The sequence below is a fragment of the Dendrobium catenatum genome, unplaced genomic scaffold (genome assembly GCF_001605985.2).
Source record: "Dendrobium catenatum unplaced genomic scaffold, ASM160598v2 fragScaff_scaffold_955, whole genome shotgun sequence".
Taxonomy (NCBI): Eukaryota; Viridiplantae; Streptophyta; class Magnoliopsida; order Asparagales; family Orchidaceae; genus Dendrobium; species Dendrobium catenatum.
In genome coordinates this window covers 7112-24257 of record NW_021319417.1, presented here as the reverse complement: position 1 = coordinate 24257, position 17146 = coordinate 7112, and the positions used below count along the sequence as shown (strand labels likewise).

Genomic DNA, 17146 nt, shown 5'->3' with positions numbered 1-17146 from the left:
TTAATTCATAGGTCGGTATCAAATTGTACCGTTGGTACCGAACGTTATGAACTCGGTTATTGTCATATACCTCGGTACCGACGGGGGGGGGCGGCTTTGGACTCGGTACGCTCGGATTGGAACTCGGGTACCGCTCGGTATTGGGAACTGCGTATTGCTCAGTACTAATCGGTACTGAGTGGTATTGGAACTTAGTACTGCTCGGTATTGGAACTGGTCCGCTCGGTATTGGAACTCGGTATTGCTCGGTACTATCGGTACCAGCGGTATTGAGAACTTAGTACTGCTCGGTATTGAACTCCGGTACCGCTCGGTTGGAACTCGGTATTGCTCGGTACTACTCGGTACCGAGCGGTATTGGAACTCAGTACTGCTCGGTATTAGGAACTCGACTGCTCGGTATTGGAACTCCTTGTCGCTCGGTACTGAACTTGGTTATTACTCGGTTACCGCTCGGTATTGCTTGGTATTGGAGGGGTACCGAATGGTACCAAGCGGCATCGAGAAGCTAAAACATGCAGGTCGAACCCGCCAGGGGGCAGCGCCCCCTTGGACCCCCGCAGAGTCGCAACATTCTTACACTTCACTTAAATTTTTTCATGTTTCAAATTCATATGTTTTATTATAGATTCCTTGTTAGGTAATGAGCTCCTAGTGGGCAGGAATTGGTTCTGATGATGGTCCATCATAAATTAATATTGAGTCATAACAACTTTAATGGGGTTATGTTACAAAAATAGGTAAAACATCAGAAGGGGAGGCAATATTGCATTCAAATGCAATTTTGTAATGCAACATAACAAAGGATCATATTATAGAGTGAAAACCTCATTTTGAAGATTAGTGGTCATGGAATCAAAGTTTGCCCGAAGATAAGCTCATCACAAATGGCTGAATTACAAAAAAAAATCAGTGAACCTGAGCAAAGGAGTAAAAAGAGCTTCCAAAACATTTCTCACTTCCAGCACTCATGCTTCATATCCTTCATCATCTTTCTTCAATTAGATGTGAGACAGTACTGTAAAAAGGACCTTTTCGAATGGAGAGATTTGAACAAAAAAAAAGAAGAACATAGTTTAGATAGGCTTTGGAAAAGCATTTAATTTTACAAGAATGAGAGAACAACTAACGGGTGAAATATGCTAGATATTTATTAACTTCAGCTAGACTTCCTTTTAACCTTAGCAGGAATCACATTAAAAAATGTCTTTAATATGCATGCAATAACAAGTCTTGGCAGGATACGTGCCACCAGATATATGCAATAGAACGAAGTTGTTGCAAAGAGAGAGGACAATATGGAGAAGTTCTCGAGCCTACAAGAGGGGTTAGAAGGAAAAAGGAGTTATTTGTTTGTGATGGGTGGACAGATCCAAAGAAGACACACTTATCAAACTTCCAATGGCTGTAACAGAGAGCTATCCATGTTATATCAAAGCTGTTAAACTGTAAGGACCGATACCAAGGATAAGTTCTCATTTTAATTTAATCCAAAAGAAGTTTCATGATGGTGGGGCCTTCAAAGTCATCAGGTCATTACTGATAATGCATCTGTTTTTGTAGAGCTGCGGGTCTACTTGCTAGAGCAAGCATATCCTCAATTTTCTGGACATCATGTGTTGTGCATACGCTTAATCTTTGCTTTTGAAGAATATTTGTGCAGCTAAGAATACGGAGGCAATGAATCAATATAGGAATGTCATGGATCACAGTGATTGTTGGAGATGCATTATATATTAGATTTTATTTGAATCATCATCGAGACTTCACTCTATGTTCAACCACTGATTTCTCCTAATTAAAGATGCTTGCAGTGCTGAATACTCGGTTTGCCTCAATAATGGTGGATCGTTGAGAATCAAAAAAACTAACAAAATGCTCTTCAAGGGTAATAGTGTATTAGTGACAAAATGGAATTGTTATGTTACTTTGGTTTGTGATGGGTGGACAGATCCACAAAGAAGATCACTTATCAACTTCATAGCTGTAACAGAGAGTTATCCACAAGATTTAGAAATTTCAAATATGAGGAAGACATGTTTGAAGCGTTATTTTCCAAATGAGGAGGAGAGAAGAAGTGTCAACATTAAGCTTGCTAAATTTTTTGGTTATTTAGAGGACTTTGGTGACCAAGAGTCATTGCGTGATAGGTGGAGAATTGATCCGAAAATGTGGTGGATTATACATGGAGCTTCAGCACCTCTACTTCAAACAATCGCCATAAAATTGCTTATTCAAGTTTCATCCTCATCCTGTTGTGAAAGAAATTGGAGCACATACTCATTCATCCAATCAATGAAGAGAAATAAAATTACTCCACAACGGGCTGAAGATTTAGTTTACGTGCATACAAACCTTCGACTTCTCTCAAGGAAAACTCCAACTTATATGGAAGGAGACAACAGGATGTGGGATGTTGCTGGAGATGGATTTGAATCTCTTGAGGATATGGGAATATTAGAAATTGCTAATCTTTCACTTGATGAGCCTGAATTAGAAGCTATGATATTTATTGAAGATGATATAGAAACTCAAAGACAAACCACTGAAGAAGCTAATCCTATCATTCCTTTTATTGAATAGTTGAAATTTCATGTGTTGGGCAATTTATCTTCTTGTTTTTGTTATTGTACTAGACATTTCAATATTTAATGCTTACTTTTATTTCAATTTTTTTGTCATTTCAAATATTACACTTTGATTACTTTATTAATTTTTATGTATTATTTATATATTATAATGCCGTATCCGCGCCGTATTCGTATCCTGTATTTTTAAGAATTGGCGTGTCCCGTATCCGTATCGTGTCGTATCCGTATCGTCGTATCCGTATCGGTGCAACATAGGGCATTAGGTGATCAAGTCATAAAATAAAGTCCACATTTCAGATATCTCAGGTCTATTATTCAAAGCGGTGGTGAAATAGATAGAGATACTATTAGTAGAATTCGAGTTGGATGGTTGAAGTGGTGGAGAACACCGGGTCTGTTGTGTGATAGAAAAGAACCCCTCACACTTAAGGGAAAATTTTATAAGATGGTGGTCAGACCAACAATAGTTTGTGACGTAGAATGTTATCCATTAAAAGAGAAGCACAAAATTTAAGTTCTGTAAAGATGAGAATGCTCACGTGGATGAGTAGCTTTACACTTAGAAATGAGTATATATGTGAAAATGTTTTAGTAGCTCTAGTGGCGGATAAAATTAAAGAGAGTCTCGCCTTAGATGGTTTAATGCATAAAACATTAGCCTTCTAATAACCCTATTAAGTCAATCGTATTATAGAGAGAAGTGTGAACGGTTCGGAAGAGAGAGAAGTGTGAACGGTTCGGTAGAGAGAGAAGTGTGTACGGTTCTGTAGAGAGAGAAGCTTCAGGAATTCTAGAGAGAGAAAGTTGTCTTTTTTCAAATTTTCTTCTTCCCAGTTTGTATTCTGCCCTTCACGGAATTGGCGGGGGAGACTTTATGGAAGGCCACCGGCCATCTACGGCGGTGGTGGAGAGTGATAATGCTAGAGGAGGAATAAAGAATCAATTTGTGAATGATGAGAATTGAAACGTTATCGGTTCTGTCCTGAAGAAGATGAATGGGGTGAATAGGAACTTGAGAGGTCCTCTCGTGATCAAGGAGAACAATGGGGAGTTACCTAAGAAGATTACATATGTGGAAGGCAAAGGTAAGGGCATTGCTGATGAAACAGAAGTTGTTACTCCGCGCTCTGTTCAGATTATTCCAGATTTGGATTTTAACATTCCTTTGGCTTCTTCATCTGAAATGAAAATTTTTGTTAATAGGTTTGGGAATTCAAATGCAATCCCTGTACACAGTGTGATAAATGCGAATTCTCATAATACTCTTGACAAAAATTCTCATTTCAATGAAAATCCGGGTCTTGGTGAAGGAAATGCTGCGGATAAGTGAACACTTTAATGCCTAAAAGGGTTGAGCAGGAGGAAGATGGAAATCCTTGGAAGAGGAAGCCTTATATCAAATTGGATTTTAAGGAGGAAGATCTGATATTATCAGAAGATGGCAAAGCTGTTAAGTTGAGGGATGATATAGAAATTTCGAACTCAAATAGATTGAGGAACTCATTGGTTATCAAGGTGTTTGGGAAGGAAATTCCGTCTCATTTGGTAGCATGGGAAGTGAGGCGTCAATGGAAGTTATTTGGGAACTTCCATTTCACTACCCTTGGTAGAGGATGGTTTCTATGTTCTTTTAGTTCTAATGAAATGGTGGAAGGAGTTCTGACAGGAGGACCGTGGTTTGTGAATGGTCATATTGTAGGTATGAAGAGATGGACTCCTGAATTTTCTACTTTATCTATGAAAGGAGTGACCTATCCTATTTGAATCAGATTACCTCATTTACCCTTGCAATGTTGGGACAAAATTAATGTGGCAAGAATAGCTTCTATGGTAGGCAAACCTCTAATGATGGATGGAAATATGTTCCAATGGGGGAAGAGGGAATTTGCTAGAGTTTGTGTGAGGGTTAAGCTGGACCAATGTCTTCCATTAGGAGTTTGGGTGGAAAGTATATCGGGGAGATTTTTTCAAAGAGTTGAATATGAGAAGATATCAACTTTTTGTTATGAATGTCGATTGGTAGGACATGTAAAAGAAAGCTGTAAACAGAAATGTTCAGTGGATAAGGAAAAAAATGCTGATGGTGGAAGTGCTAAATCTGTAAAGGATGTGGATGGCTATCTAGAGGTAGACAATTATTCTACTTATGGCCCATGGATAATGGTGAACAGAAAGAATAATAGAAGACCAACCCAACTGAAGAAAAATGTGAAGATTGCAAGGAAACAGGTTTACATAAGTAAGGGAAAAATTGGTGATGCAGCTGTTGCAAATTCTGGAATTCAGAATAATGAAGATCCCGTAAAACTGGATTCTTATGCTGATAAAAACAATCTGGAAGAGGGGGAAATTGATGTTGATCAGGAGGCGAATGTGAAGGAAATGCGGTTGAAAACATTAGAGGAGTTGGCCTTTCGTACTGATAAGCCTGTGGATTGTACTAATGGTTTGGAACCTGTAAGTACCTCTAACAAAGATAATTTTGTCAATCCTGCTGAAAATCAGCTTTCTGATGTAATTCCTGAAGCTGCTAACTATTCAACATCTGTTAATCAGATAGAAGTTATTCGTGAATCTGTCTTATGTGATAAGGATAATATGTTTAAAGTTCTTTGTTTGATTGATGAAGATGACAGTTTGATTACTGATAACAAAGAATTGGATAAAGATAATATAGAAATCAGGATTGACAAAAATGATAAAGAAGACAGAGGAGTAATTGAAGATGCTACTTCTCCCACCATTGTATCTGCTTCAAGTCTTAATGTGACCAAATTCAAATTACAAAAGGAATTGAAGTCCTTGGGCAATATTAGCTTACCATCAAAAAACAGGAAGGGTGATCTGACCAAGAGGAGAGGCTGTGGGCATTTACCCACTCCTGATCCAAAATGAGCTCATTAATTTTTTGGAATTGTAGGGGGGCTAGGAAAGCTGAGGCCTCCCATTACTTGAAGGAAACTGTGAATGACAATGGTGCAATTTTTGTGGATCTTCTTGAGACCAAAATCTCTTCTATAGATCCTTTGGAATTCAAAAGATTTATAGGAGATAGATGGGATTTCTTTTTATTCCCATCAAGAGGATTATCTGGTGGCATAATGGTATGTTGGAGATCGGATTTGACTGTATTTTCTGTCATGGAAGCATCTAAACAGCTTGTATTGGGAGAACTGAACATTGCTAACAAAGGCACTTGGGTGATAGCTACAATCTATGGAAGCACTGAAAGCTGTGAAAGAAGAATACTATGGAATAAATTGGAGACCTTATCATCCTCAAAACTTCCATTGGTCATGGGTGGAGATTTTAATTGCATTTTATCCCAAGATGATAAAAAGGGTGGAAAAAAGTTTGTTTTGTCACAAGGAGCTAAAGAAATGTATTCCTTCATGAGAAATTGTGATTTCCATGATATTAAATTTATTGGTCCTAAATATACATGGTGTAATAATAAGACGGGTAATGCCCGTATCTTAGAAAGGTTGGATCAGTGCATTCTAAACTGTACAGCCTTAAATTCCTTGAAGGTGGCGGTGGTAAGGCATTTAGCAAGAGTTGCATCGAACCATCATCTCATTATGCTGAAAATCTTTTCTCCTATTATTTACAGAAGAAATAATCTGAGATTTGAAGATGTATGGCTATCATATCCGGCCTCACATTCTGTGATTTGGTTTTCTTGGAATAAACCTGCTGGAGGTAATGCTGATGAAAGTTTGAATAAAAATTTTCAACGCTCTTTAAAAGCTTTGTTTTTTTGGAATAAAGCTAAGCATAGAGCTTAACCATGTTGAAATATTGTTTAAAAAAAAGAAATTTTGGAGCTCCAAGAAGAAGAATCTTCTGATGGAGGATTATCCGAACAAAAAACAAATTTGATGAGATCTAAGGTCCGAGATGTTGACCTCTAACTGTCAGAAAACGATATACATGCATCTGCCGGTCCCACCTCATGATGATTATCGCCAAAACGAAGCAACTGTTCGTTCAAAAATAGGTAACTGCTCAAACCGCCCACGATCGCAAACCGTCGCCCCTCTCACGACATAAAACCCTCTCTCATTCAGTTCTCACGCGATGAGAACCGAAAGAAACGAATGCACACATACGCTCACAGAATTGGAAGAAAATCGCAAGCAAGGCAAAGGAACTTACCACTCGATCTCTCCGACACCTGCACCCGACCGTCACTGAAGAAGAACGTCGCCTCCTCTGCACTACCGAAGCCCTTTGACGCCTACTTCTTAATCATCAACTCACCGGCTCGACTCCAATCGGACAGCCGTCATGCCCTAAAGCCGCAAGCAAACCGAGCCCGACGCCTAGTCTCCGTCTCTTCTTGCCGACGCTAAAGTCGCCGGCCTGACTCGCCACCAACCCCACCCGAGCCGACGCCAACTGGTCCGTCGCCGATCAAGGATCTCCGATGTGCACCCGTGCATGACTAGCCCTAGCCCGATCAGGCTTCTTCCGCCCCTCCTCTGTTATATGTATTATATAATATATATATATATATAATATAATCGAGTAGCTTGATAAGATTTTGAGTCGACTTGGATTGAGCTCGAACTCGAGCTCGTTAATCATTCAAGATCGATTATAGGCTCGAGCTCGAAGCTCTATAAGCTCGACTCACGAGCTCGTTAACGAGTCAAGTTCGAGCCAGTTCGGTTCACTTACACCCCTAGAACGGGCAACTTCTAAGGAAGCCATAAGCCCCAACCCAAATTAAATCAAACTAAAATGCACACCTAACCACTTCAGTCTATTCGGGATCCCTGAGAGGAGGCAACCCATGGCTGCTAATCAGATTCTCTGGACACTATGATCAATGATTGTTAGTGTTGGTAGACTGAAATCTACGATATACCCGGGACGACGAAACCATGGAATCTTGATCGGGTTTACCTCCATTTGCCCCACTATTGAGACTAAAATTACCTAAAATTTATTCATCCTTAATCGAGAGTTCTCTCTTACGTAGTAAGAGGGGTAATTAACTATGAGTGCTTGCACTCATAAGAATACTTACTCCCAGATCTTTAAACCCTGACTCTACCCTCAGGGGAAATCTGGTTAACTATAATCTGACTTAAGGGAAATGGAATCCTACGGCTGCAAAGCGGGATTCGTGCATTCATGCCATTTTTCTTGAGCCAACATTCCAATGTCTTGTATTATTGTAATTTAGAAGCTTGATATGCTCACTAAGTTGACACTTATTTTTTATTTGCAAAACATTTAGAAGTATTATTCAATTAATTTAAAGAGTAGAATATGAGAGAACATTTATCGTAGACGCGACACACCAAGAGAAAGGTATTTATGACATTTTTACTTTAAAATTTTAAGGTTTTAGTGGCTCTTTCAGCGTTGGAAATAGTAAAATATAATCAATCGTCTGACCAACATTTTTTGCCTCGTTAATTCAAGCCTTTTGGTTGAGTCGTGACACAATTAGTCCGTATATTTTGTGCTTATAGTCAAATAAAATGGCTCGGCGAGACTAATATAATGAGCCCAAGACCATTCGATTCTGACATCATTAAGGCAGTCAAAGATTTGATAAATTATTAATGATCAAGGGGATCGATATGGACCGTACAATGAAGTGTTTTAATTTATAGCCAAATTTATTAAAATTCCCCTCTCAAAAAGGCTATAAATAGGGCATCATTCTTTACATAGAGGAAGATTCAAGAGCTAAAAGAGCCAAAGAACTCTATAGTAACTGTAGCGATCATCTCCCATGACCACCATCAATAATTATTGTCATCATTTTCAAACTTCTGTCATCCAACTATCATCATTTGACTATTAATATAACTCTATCGTTGGGTTTTAATTTTTTGCTTGTGGATTTTTTATTTTTGTAATCCATACAAAGGGAATCATATTATTGTACTCAATCATGTTTAATCCCATCTCCTTCAATTGTGATAAAGAGAATATTCTTGTATCTTTCAATATTTAGTGGATTATTGCAATTGGGCTAAGCTCCATGTTTTTTCCCATTCTTAAGTTTTTCATGTAAAAAATTCTGATCTCTTATGACTTTTATCTGTGCATGTTGGATTTTTTGTCTAAAGCTAAGATCTAAAATATATAGTCTGTTGCTGTAAATTTTCTAGCATGTAATAATAATCACCATTTCTTCTCACCTTGATGGAGTATAAATATTTAAGGAAAAATCCTTATTGTTACATGTTAACGAACAACATTTGATGTAATTCAAGTTTTCACCAAAATCTTTCATCTGTTCCCTCCAGCCTGTTATACTCTTCTGCTCAAACAGCCTACTCTCTAAGCGTTCTAATATCCAACTAGAAATCCCTCTTCTATATAAACCTTAACTATTGTTGCAGATGCCTGCGAGTGTCATATTTTCCTCTTCAGTCCATCCAAGCTGGAAAATCGGTTGGAATTTTCTGTCCACAACTAAACTAGTGAAGATAATCTGAAAACCATGCTCTCGATAAAGCCTTGTTTACCGATTAAAGTTCAAGGGAAAAAGTTCAAATTGAGATTTTTACATCTTATGCTATCCACCGTTTGGATAATTTTCTTTCATTTTCTGTCAATGGAGAGGCTTGATAATTAATGAAGCTGAATATAAAACAAATCAGAAATATTTATGATAAGCTATGCTACATTGAACAGATTGTACAAAAGGTGAAGCTTGAGAACTCTGCAATGAGAACGCTAGATATGATTTAACTGTTATGTGAAGTTCTGAATTTATTGTTAATGAATTTCTGCTAATTTTGTTGCACCCACAGCCATGGAAAGATATCTGAGTTGTCTGAGAGGGTTGTTTTATAGAAATATTCCTTCAAAATGTTTATTTTGAGTGCTTAAGAAAATTAATCTTTTTTACAATATCATGAACTTCTACAACACATATTTTGATGGAAAATTTCCTTAAATTCTTTGATTTTGTTTGCCAAGTATTACAGAAACATATATAGCTGCACCTTTGCATTTAAAATTTATGATTGCGACGAGCTTACTTTTTTTAGTTATTTTAGTTGATTGCATGATTTAGTCTTGTTTCATCCTATAACGTGTGGAAGAACGTAACCTGTTTTCTTTATTATTCTTTATATTATAATGAATTACTTTCCCTCTTTTTATCTCTCCCTTTCTTTTTTGTTTTTAGGCACTTGACTTGAAACCTAACTATGTTCGTGCTTGGGCTAATATGGGCATAAGTTTTGCCAATCAGGTTTGTTTCTTATGGCTAATATGTGTTCTTTTTTCTTAAAATTATTTTTTATGCTTTGTTGATCATCGTCAACTGTTCAGGTCCTATTCTTATTTGTTCTTCATTCCTGTGACGAGTTGCATTCCTTGTTAATTCAGGTTTTGCTTTTTTAAGTTCGTTCTCTACCCCTTCTGGTGGGATAGGGCTAATGCTGATGTTGCATCTGCTCCTCTCTGCTCTTGCCTTCTCAAATCAGTCTCATCTTTTTTTAACAATCTTATTGTCAAATTTATCTTTCAACAAAACTGAAAATAATAAAACTTGCCAGATCTTCTCTCAATTAATATTAGTGACATGATTTGGCTGACTGTGGTGGAGATGGTTGTGTTTGGAAGTTGGAGAAAAATACTCAAAATTTTATTCGGAACTCTAATAAGAATACTAAAACAACAACAACAATATTGACCTGCTGTACCGAGAACAAAAAAAAAGAAGAAAAGAAATCAAATATCTCACCTACTCTTTGCCTCTCCCACGTGGCACGTCGCGTACACGACCGCGACGCTCTCCCCACGTCGCACACACGATGCATTCGCATCGTTAAATATCAAGAGGAAATGAGGCCTCCGGCCTCATGGATCTTTTCCTCTCGCTCTCACCTCCTCCTTCGTGGCTCAACGACTTTGCTCCTTTCGACAACTTTCTCTTCCGGTCGGACGGGAAGTCACGACATTTTGGTCGGAAGCAAGATGGTTATTATTATTATTATTATTATTATTATTATTATTATTATTATTATTATTATTATTATTATTATTATTATTATTATTATTATTATTATTATTATTATTAAATATAATAGTAATGATATCATAATAATAATACTGATTATGATTATTATTATTATTATGGTAAAAAAATAAATATATACATGCCTTCTCCTGCCTCGGTTTCTATGCCCTCCATCGCTGGTTTGCCGACCCTGAAGGTATAATTTCTAAACTCAAATTTTTGTCCTAAAATCCTATTCTCGATGCTTGCGACTGGCTGGAAAACCCCCTGCGCGCTCACGTAGCGTTGTAGGGAGGGAGACCGGCGCGTAAATGTCGTTTTCAATGCTTAAAGCAAAATCCATCCACCCTTTGCAATAGTTTGCTGAGGTGTACAAATATGAAATATAACTTCAGCTCATATAAAGCTAATGCCTAGTCGAAAATATCACTAGGATCCATTCTCAAACAATCTCCTGCCAATAAGGACGTGGTACATGTCCTCTAACCTGCAGTTTTGCCGCCAAATGGCACCGTAAGATAAACGGTTATGACCCGGGGCCCTCTGAACCGAGTGGTTTTGCCGGCAAATGGCACCACGAAATATCGGTTATAGCCAGAGTCAATACGCTCCTTAGTGGCATCAAATCCTTGAGATATGAATCAATAGAATATGATCGATAGGGCACAAAGCCCTTTGTTAGCTAAGGTGGATTCAAAGTTGTCCCCTTAGACAAACATTCATCCCAAGTCTACAAGGTTCCTTTGGATGAAGCAACCCATGGCTGCCTATAAGGATCCTTCTATCAGGTTGGGTCGACTACCTCTTTTGACTAAGTAGACCAAGGACCACGATGGCCCGGGACGACGGAACCATGGGATCTTGATCGGGTCTATCATCCATTCCCCCACCATCCGCTTTAAGTATGAGATGGTGAAATTTTTTATTTTAAATATCAAACTTCCCAAATATTTCAACCCAAATTTCTCAAATCCAAACCCAATTCCCAAATCCAAATTCATGCTGCTACTATATGCCAGATAATACGCATCTCTACGTATCTGATTGATGACTAGCCTTAATCGAAAGTTCTCTCTCATTATCGGGAGGGGTAATTAACTATAGGGGCTTGCACCTATAGGAAACTAGAACTCAGATCAAAATGTCCTCGCAAAATGAGGGTGAAATCTCTGGGTAGCGTCTTATTTACAAATCCATCTGCCTTCCAAAATTTATCCCAGAACTTAATTCCATTAAAACTCCCTCGCTAGAAGATAAAAACAAACAGAAGCGGGCGGAGGCCAGAGCCGAATTTTCAGAGCCCACAATCAAGCGTTTATTCGACTACGTGGGGTTGGTTACATGAATCCTTTTTCTCCATTATGTCTTGTTAAGAGTCAAATTCTCCTTTAAATCTAATAAAGAAATGTCATTTCTAATATCTTTTGACCAAGTCTTTTTAGGTTTACATTTACATTTCTTAACATAGGTCAAATCTAATACATCTACTCTCCTAACAATCATCAGAAGGCCGCCGTTTTACATAACCAAACCATCTATGGCGACTCTCTCTAATCTTATTTATTATTGGAGCAACTCCAACCTTTGCACGAATATGCTCGTTTCATATCATGTCTCTAAGACTAAATCCACTCATCAATCTGAGCATCCTTATCTAAGCAACACTTAGTATTATGCTTCTCTTTTAATGGCCAACATTCTGCGCCATAAAGCATTGCAGGTCTCACCACCATCTTATAAAATTTCCCTTAAGTTTTAGTGTTACTTTTCTATCACACAACAAACCTAAGCAATTCTCCACTTCAACCATCCAACTTAAATTCTACTAATAATATCCCCATCTATTTCACCTCACTCTGAACAATATACTCAAGATATTTGAAATAAGTACACTTATTAGTGACTTGATTGCTCAAATTCACCGAAGCCCCATTAGATTGATTACTACTAAAATTATATTCCATGTATTTAGTTTTAGATCTGCTCAAATGAAAACCTTTAGACTCTAAGGTTTATCTCCATAATTCGAGTTTACCTTCAACTCCGTCTCTAGTCCTATCACAAAGAATAATATCATCAGCAAAAAACATACATCATGGTACATCCTCTTGCAAATGTCTAGTAAGAGCATCCATGACTAAAGCAAAAAGATAAAGGCTTAAGGCTGATCCTTGATGTAATCCAATTGAAATAGGAAAATATTTGGTCAAACCACCTTTTGTTTGAACACAAGTAATAGTTCCTGCATACATATCCCTAGTTTCATGCATTTGCTTCTTTGCCCACATCTGTCCATGATGTAGGGACTGTTTTCTATTTAACACTGCACCCGGGCACCAATGCAGCAGCCCTTGCACATTTCTCATTGTATTTAGGTCATACAGCACGTTGCTTTCAGAGAACACCCTAGCATTAACACAATGTATTAAAGGATTTATGTCATGATTATTCGACAAATTTTATCCTAGCTGTCGACTACCTTGTGCAACCCTCCACTTTTCTCATCCAAATCTTGAGATCTGGCAATGACAGTGTTAAAGTTTGTTTGCATAGAGTTTCAAGCAAGATACTTCGCTTGAAATTGATCTTTGATTGTTCAGAATTATAATATGTTTATTTATATTTGATACATAGTATAAATGAACCACAAGTTTATTATCTGGATGCGGTTTGTAGTGTTTACAAGAGGTCAACGCGTTTAATATTTCCCTCCTATCACTTTTATTTTTTCTAATATTTAAATTTGAGTGGATCCAAATAGATTTTGAGCCAGACCATAGTAAAATTAGGATAGAGTTCAAGTTATTTTTCATAATAATTTTGTCATTTATTAAGAAATGTTGATTGTCTGACATATTGATCAATTAAAATCTAATTTTACCAATGTATTGTTCCAATATCATGCACTTTATGTGCAAAGGTATGCGTGTATGTGCCTATTTGAGTTAGGTTTGTTGAATATACAAGCTTTAAAAATCTGCTCATATTAATTAAATGACTTTTGAGCACATCTTTCAAATTCTATAACTAATGGCAATGCAACAAAAACAGCCTGACCTTTTCTTTATTTTAAAATTTACCAAGCATAATGCAGTTCCATATCTGGACAAAGCTTATGCTCTCTATAAAAAATCTGTAGTTCTGAACACAAAGGGAAAACAATCTATTTTTTCAAATTCATGAAAAAAAAAATGACGGCAAATATAAATGACCCTCCATACATGATCTTTGACGTTCTAAATATCAAACAAACATTCTTAACCGTTCTAACGAAAGTAAAATTCTTAAATAGCATGAGAACAGTAAAGAAAAACACAACTATTACGACACATGCAATCTTGTAGCCATTACAAGTCCAGAACTCTATACGACGAGCCATATATAAGCCTCATGTTATAAACAATAAACAAGCATACATCACCATTATGAGACAAGTAAAATGCTTGAGCAGCGTGACAAAAGCAAAGAAAAACCGCATAACTATTACAACACATGAAATCATCTATCGCCATTACAAGTCCATAACTCTGTATAACGATAACCAAGTTAAAATACAATAGCTTCTATAAAATTTTCAAATCACAATGCCCTCTCAGAATAGCCATAAAAAAGGAATTATACCATAATCAACTACAAAAAAACAAATTTATACTTAACATTCTATCCTAATCTATTTGAATGAGCTTATACTAGAAGTTATTTGATTTATATACGAACTTGTTAATGAGCTTTTATCAAGCTACTTGTTGAGCATATTTATGGCATATGAACTAGTAAATTTACATTTAAGGTTGGTTATTATTATTAATATTATTAATATTAATATTATTATTTTGAGGTTTTGAAAATTATTCTGGATTGTTCTTTTATATAGTTAAACGAGTATTATTATTGTAGAATCTTGAGCTGTTCAACATGTTTTCTCATTAAGCTTGATAGGAAAGCACCATTATTCTGGCATGTCATTTATATGGTTCAATGATAATTATTCAAGTGCAATATTGAGATGTTATGCTTGATTGGAAAGCGCTTATCTTCTTCCCCTCCCTTCTCCTTTCTTCTCATGAACTGCTTCTTGCTCCTACCTGTAAAAACTGTGTTGCAGCCATAAGGCATCACCTCCAATTGGTGATGAGATATCCAAATGACCCTTTGCTATCCTGATGGTCGCAGTGAACTACTGCGAGGAACTATCATTGCTGATTAGGGGTGGGGGAGGAGTAAGTTAAGTGGGGTGGAAGCGAGGGAGTGGGGCCGTGAAAGTCCATTGTGGATGGTGGTGGTGAGGAAAATCATCATGGATAGTTTGGTCATCTTCATTTAAAAGAAAAAAAAAACTGTTTTGATTGAGGACTACATATTTTTTTAAAATACTTGGAATAAAATGGCTGTTTGTTAAAAATAGTTCTTACTATACTATTTTTTTACTTTCTTTTTTTCTGCAGTTGTTTACTTACATTTCTCTCCACAATCTTCCATCCAACCGTGTCTTTTACATTTGCATATTTCTGGTTTCTCTTTTCTAGAGATAAAAAGATGACATCGATGTTGATTTTGCCATAAATTCTTCACCTGCCAAGGCATCATTCAACTTATTATACTTCCTAGTGAATGTTTGAATTGTAGGATGAGTTAATTGTGCTGAAAATTTATACTAGAAAATCGGTTTAATTTAAACAAGTTTAGTACAGAACTGGCTTAGTTCAAACTGTCGATATCTCGATTCTGGTGCTTCTGAGAAATGAAAGGATTGTGTTTCGTTAGTCTGTTTAGATGGTGAGATTTTGAGATAAGGCTAATGAAAAAGGGCTGAAAATCATTAGTCGTGACTTCCAATTCTTATCAAAGCCACAAACTGCCTTAATTATATTTAAATTCCCGGACTCGACTCCAATTCTTCAATGGCCTGTAGGAAATGTTTTATTTTCCCAATAACAGTGCTGAAAGGGCCAGTAACTGCAAGTGATCGAATGATAATTGATTGTGCCCTCCAGAGATTAGTTCAAACGTTCAAATCGCCTCAAAAGTGAGATAATGCCAAAAAGATTGTATTGATTTGCTTTGCTTTTTTCTTTTGTTTACTTGAGTACAGGGCCGATACGAAGAATCGATTCGGTACTATGTGAGAGCTCTCTCAATGAATCCTAAGGCTGATAATGCTTGGCAATACTTGAGTGTTTCTCTTAGGTACTGATAACACTAGTAATATCTGCCCACTTACAATGTGCAATTCTCTTTTTTCAGATCAAACTGCTTATAGTTTTATGACAATAGGACATTATTCACTTTGCAGGTTTGCATCTCGCACCGACATGTTGGAAGCTTGCAATACGCGAAATCTTGATGCTCTACAGAAGGAGTTTCCATTGTGATTTGTCCAATCTCAACTTGCAAGACATCCTGCTTATTAAGAGAATCTGCTGATGTGTTAAAAGAAACCTCATTTTGTGCCCTTTTGATTCTACTGAATTCAGCGACGATGATTTCTGATAGCACAGAGTGATCATCATTAAGCCAGGACTCTCATTATCTATCTGGCCACAGTAAGCATGGAGTTGCAGTGGCTTTAATTGAACTTGGAGCTGTTTCATCATCCAGCCATGTGCATTCTTGAGCATATAAGTTAATTTTAGCCTTTAGTGGGCTTGGCTCAATTGTATCAAATAAGCACATGAAACTGTTTAATGTGGTCTCAAAAAATTGCAGTATAAATCACATTAATATTTATTTACAGCTAGATAATTCCATTTCTTTATTTTTCAGCACAGTATTTGTTACATGTAGAAGAAAAAACTTTTAGTAAAAAGCATGTTTTAGAAAATTATTTGTTTTCACTTATTTTTCAGAAAAATAAAATCATTATATTTTATTAGAGATTTTGAGAAGCTTTGCTTAGTTCAAATTAATGTTAGTATTATATATAGCCAAATGATAGATCTGATATATTTCACTGTTTTCAATATGTTTAACTTGAAGCAAAAAAATCCAAATTGATTGAATTGTTTACTCTCCGAATGCTGGAGAAATGTTGTGGCAATCAATGGTGGGCACTTTCTGAGTAATTTTTAGGTTATTTGCATTTGCTTATGAACAAATGTTTAAATACAAGGAAACAATATAAAGTCAAAGGTATGTTTGGGATGGATGTAATTTTTTATGAAATTGATTGTAAAGTTATTGTAGGAAAAATAATTTTGTTATATTAGTTGTAAAACATAGTTTTTATTATGAAGATTTTCAAAAAAATAAAAAGAAATCCACAAAAAATTAATAGTAAATCAAATTATGACTATTCATTGAAAAAAATAAAAATAAAAAGTTGTCCCAATCATGAAATATTATTATGTGCGGAGTTCGGATATAGTCTATTGTTCGGATTTTAATCATGTGAAGTGTTTTTTGTTGTACACAATATGTTCACTAGAGAAAAAAAATTAACATGTCTTTATGTGATTGAAATTTGGATGGTGTACCTACTCAACATTGTTTACCCATACAATGAAATACGTGTAAAAATAGTGGCGGAGCCAGAAAATATATTTAGGGAGGGCTCAAA

At 36.5% G+C, this 17146-nt stretch overlaps 1 protein-coding gene across 1 annotated transcript in view; it reads left to right on the top strand.

Moving 5' to 3' along the window:
- The window catches only part of LOC110105720 (peroxisome biogenesis protein 5), a 107418-nt gene extending 91063 nt beyond the window's left edge, over window positions 1-16355 (top strand). Inside the window, exons 13-15 of the mRNA XM_020835323.2 lie at window positions 9754-9819; window positions 15683-15777; window positions 15884-16355. Coding sequence (XP_020690982.1) covers window positions 9754-9819; window positions 15683-15777; window positions 15884-15962 — 240 coding nt within the window. The 3' untranslated portion in view covers window positions 15963-16355. The remainder of the gene's footprint in view (window positions 1-9753; window positions 9820-15682; window positions 15778-15883) is intronic.
- Window positions 16356-17146: the final 791 nt, after the last annotated feature.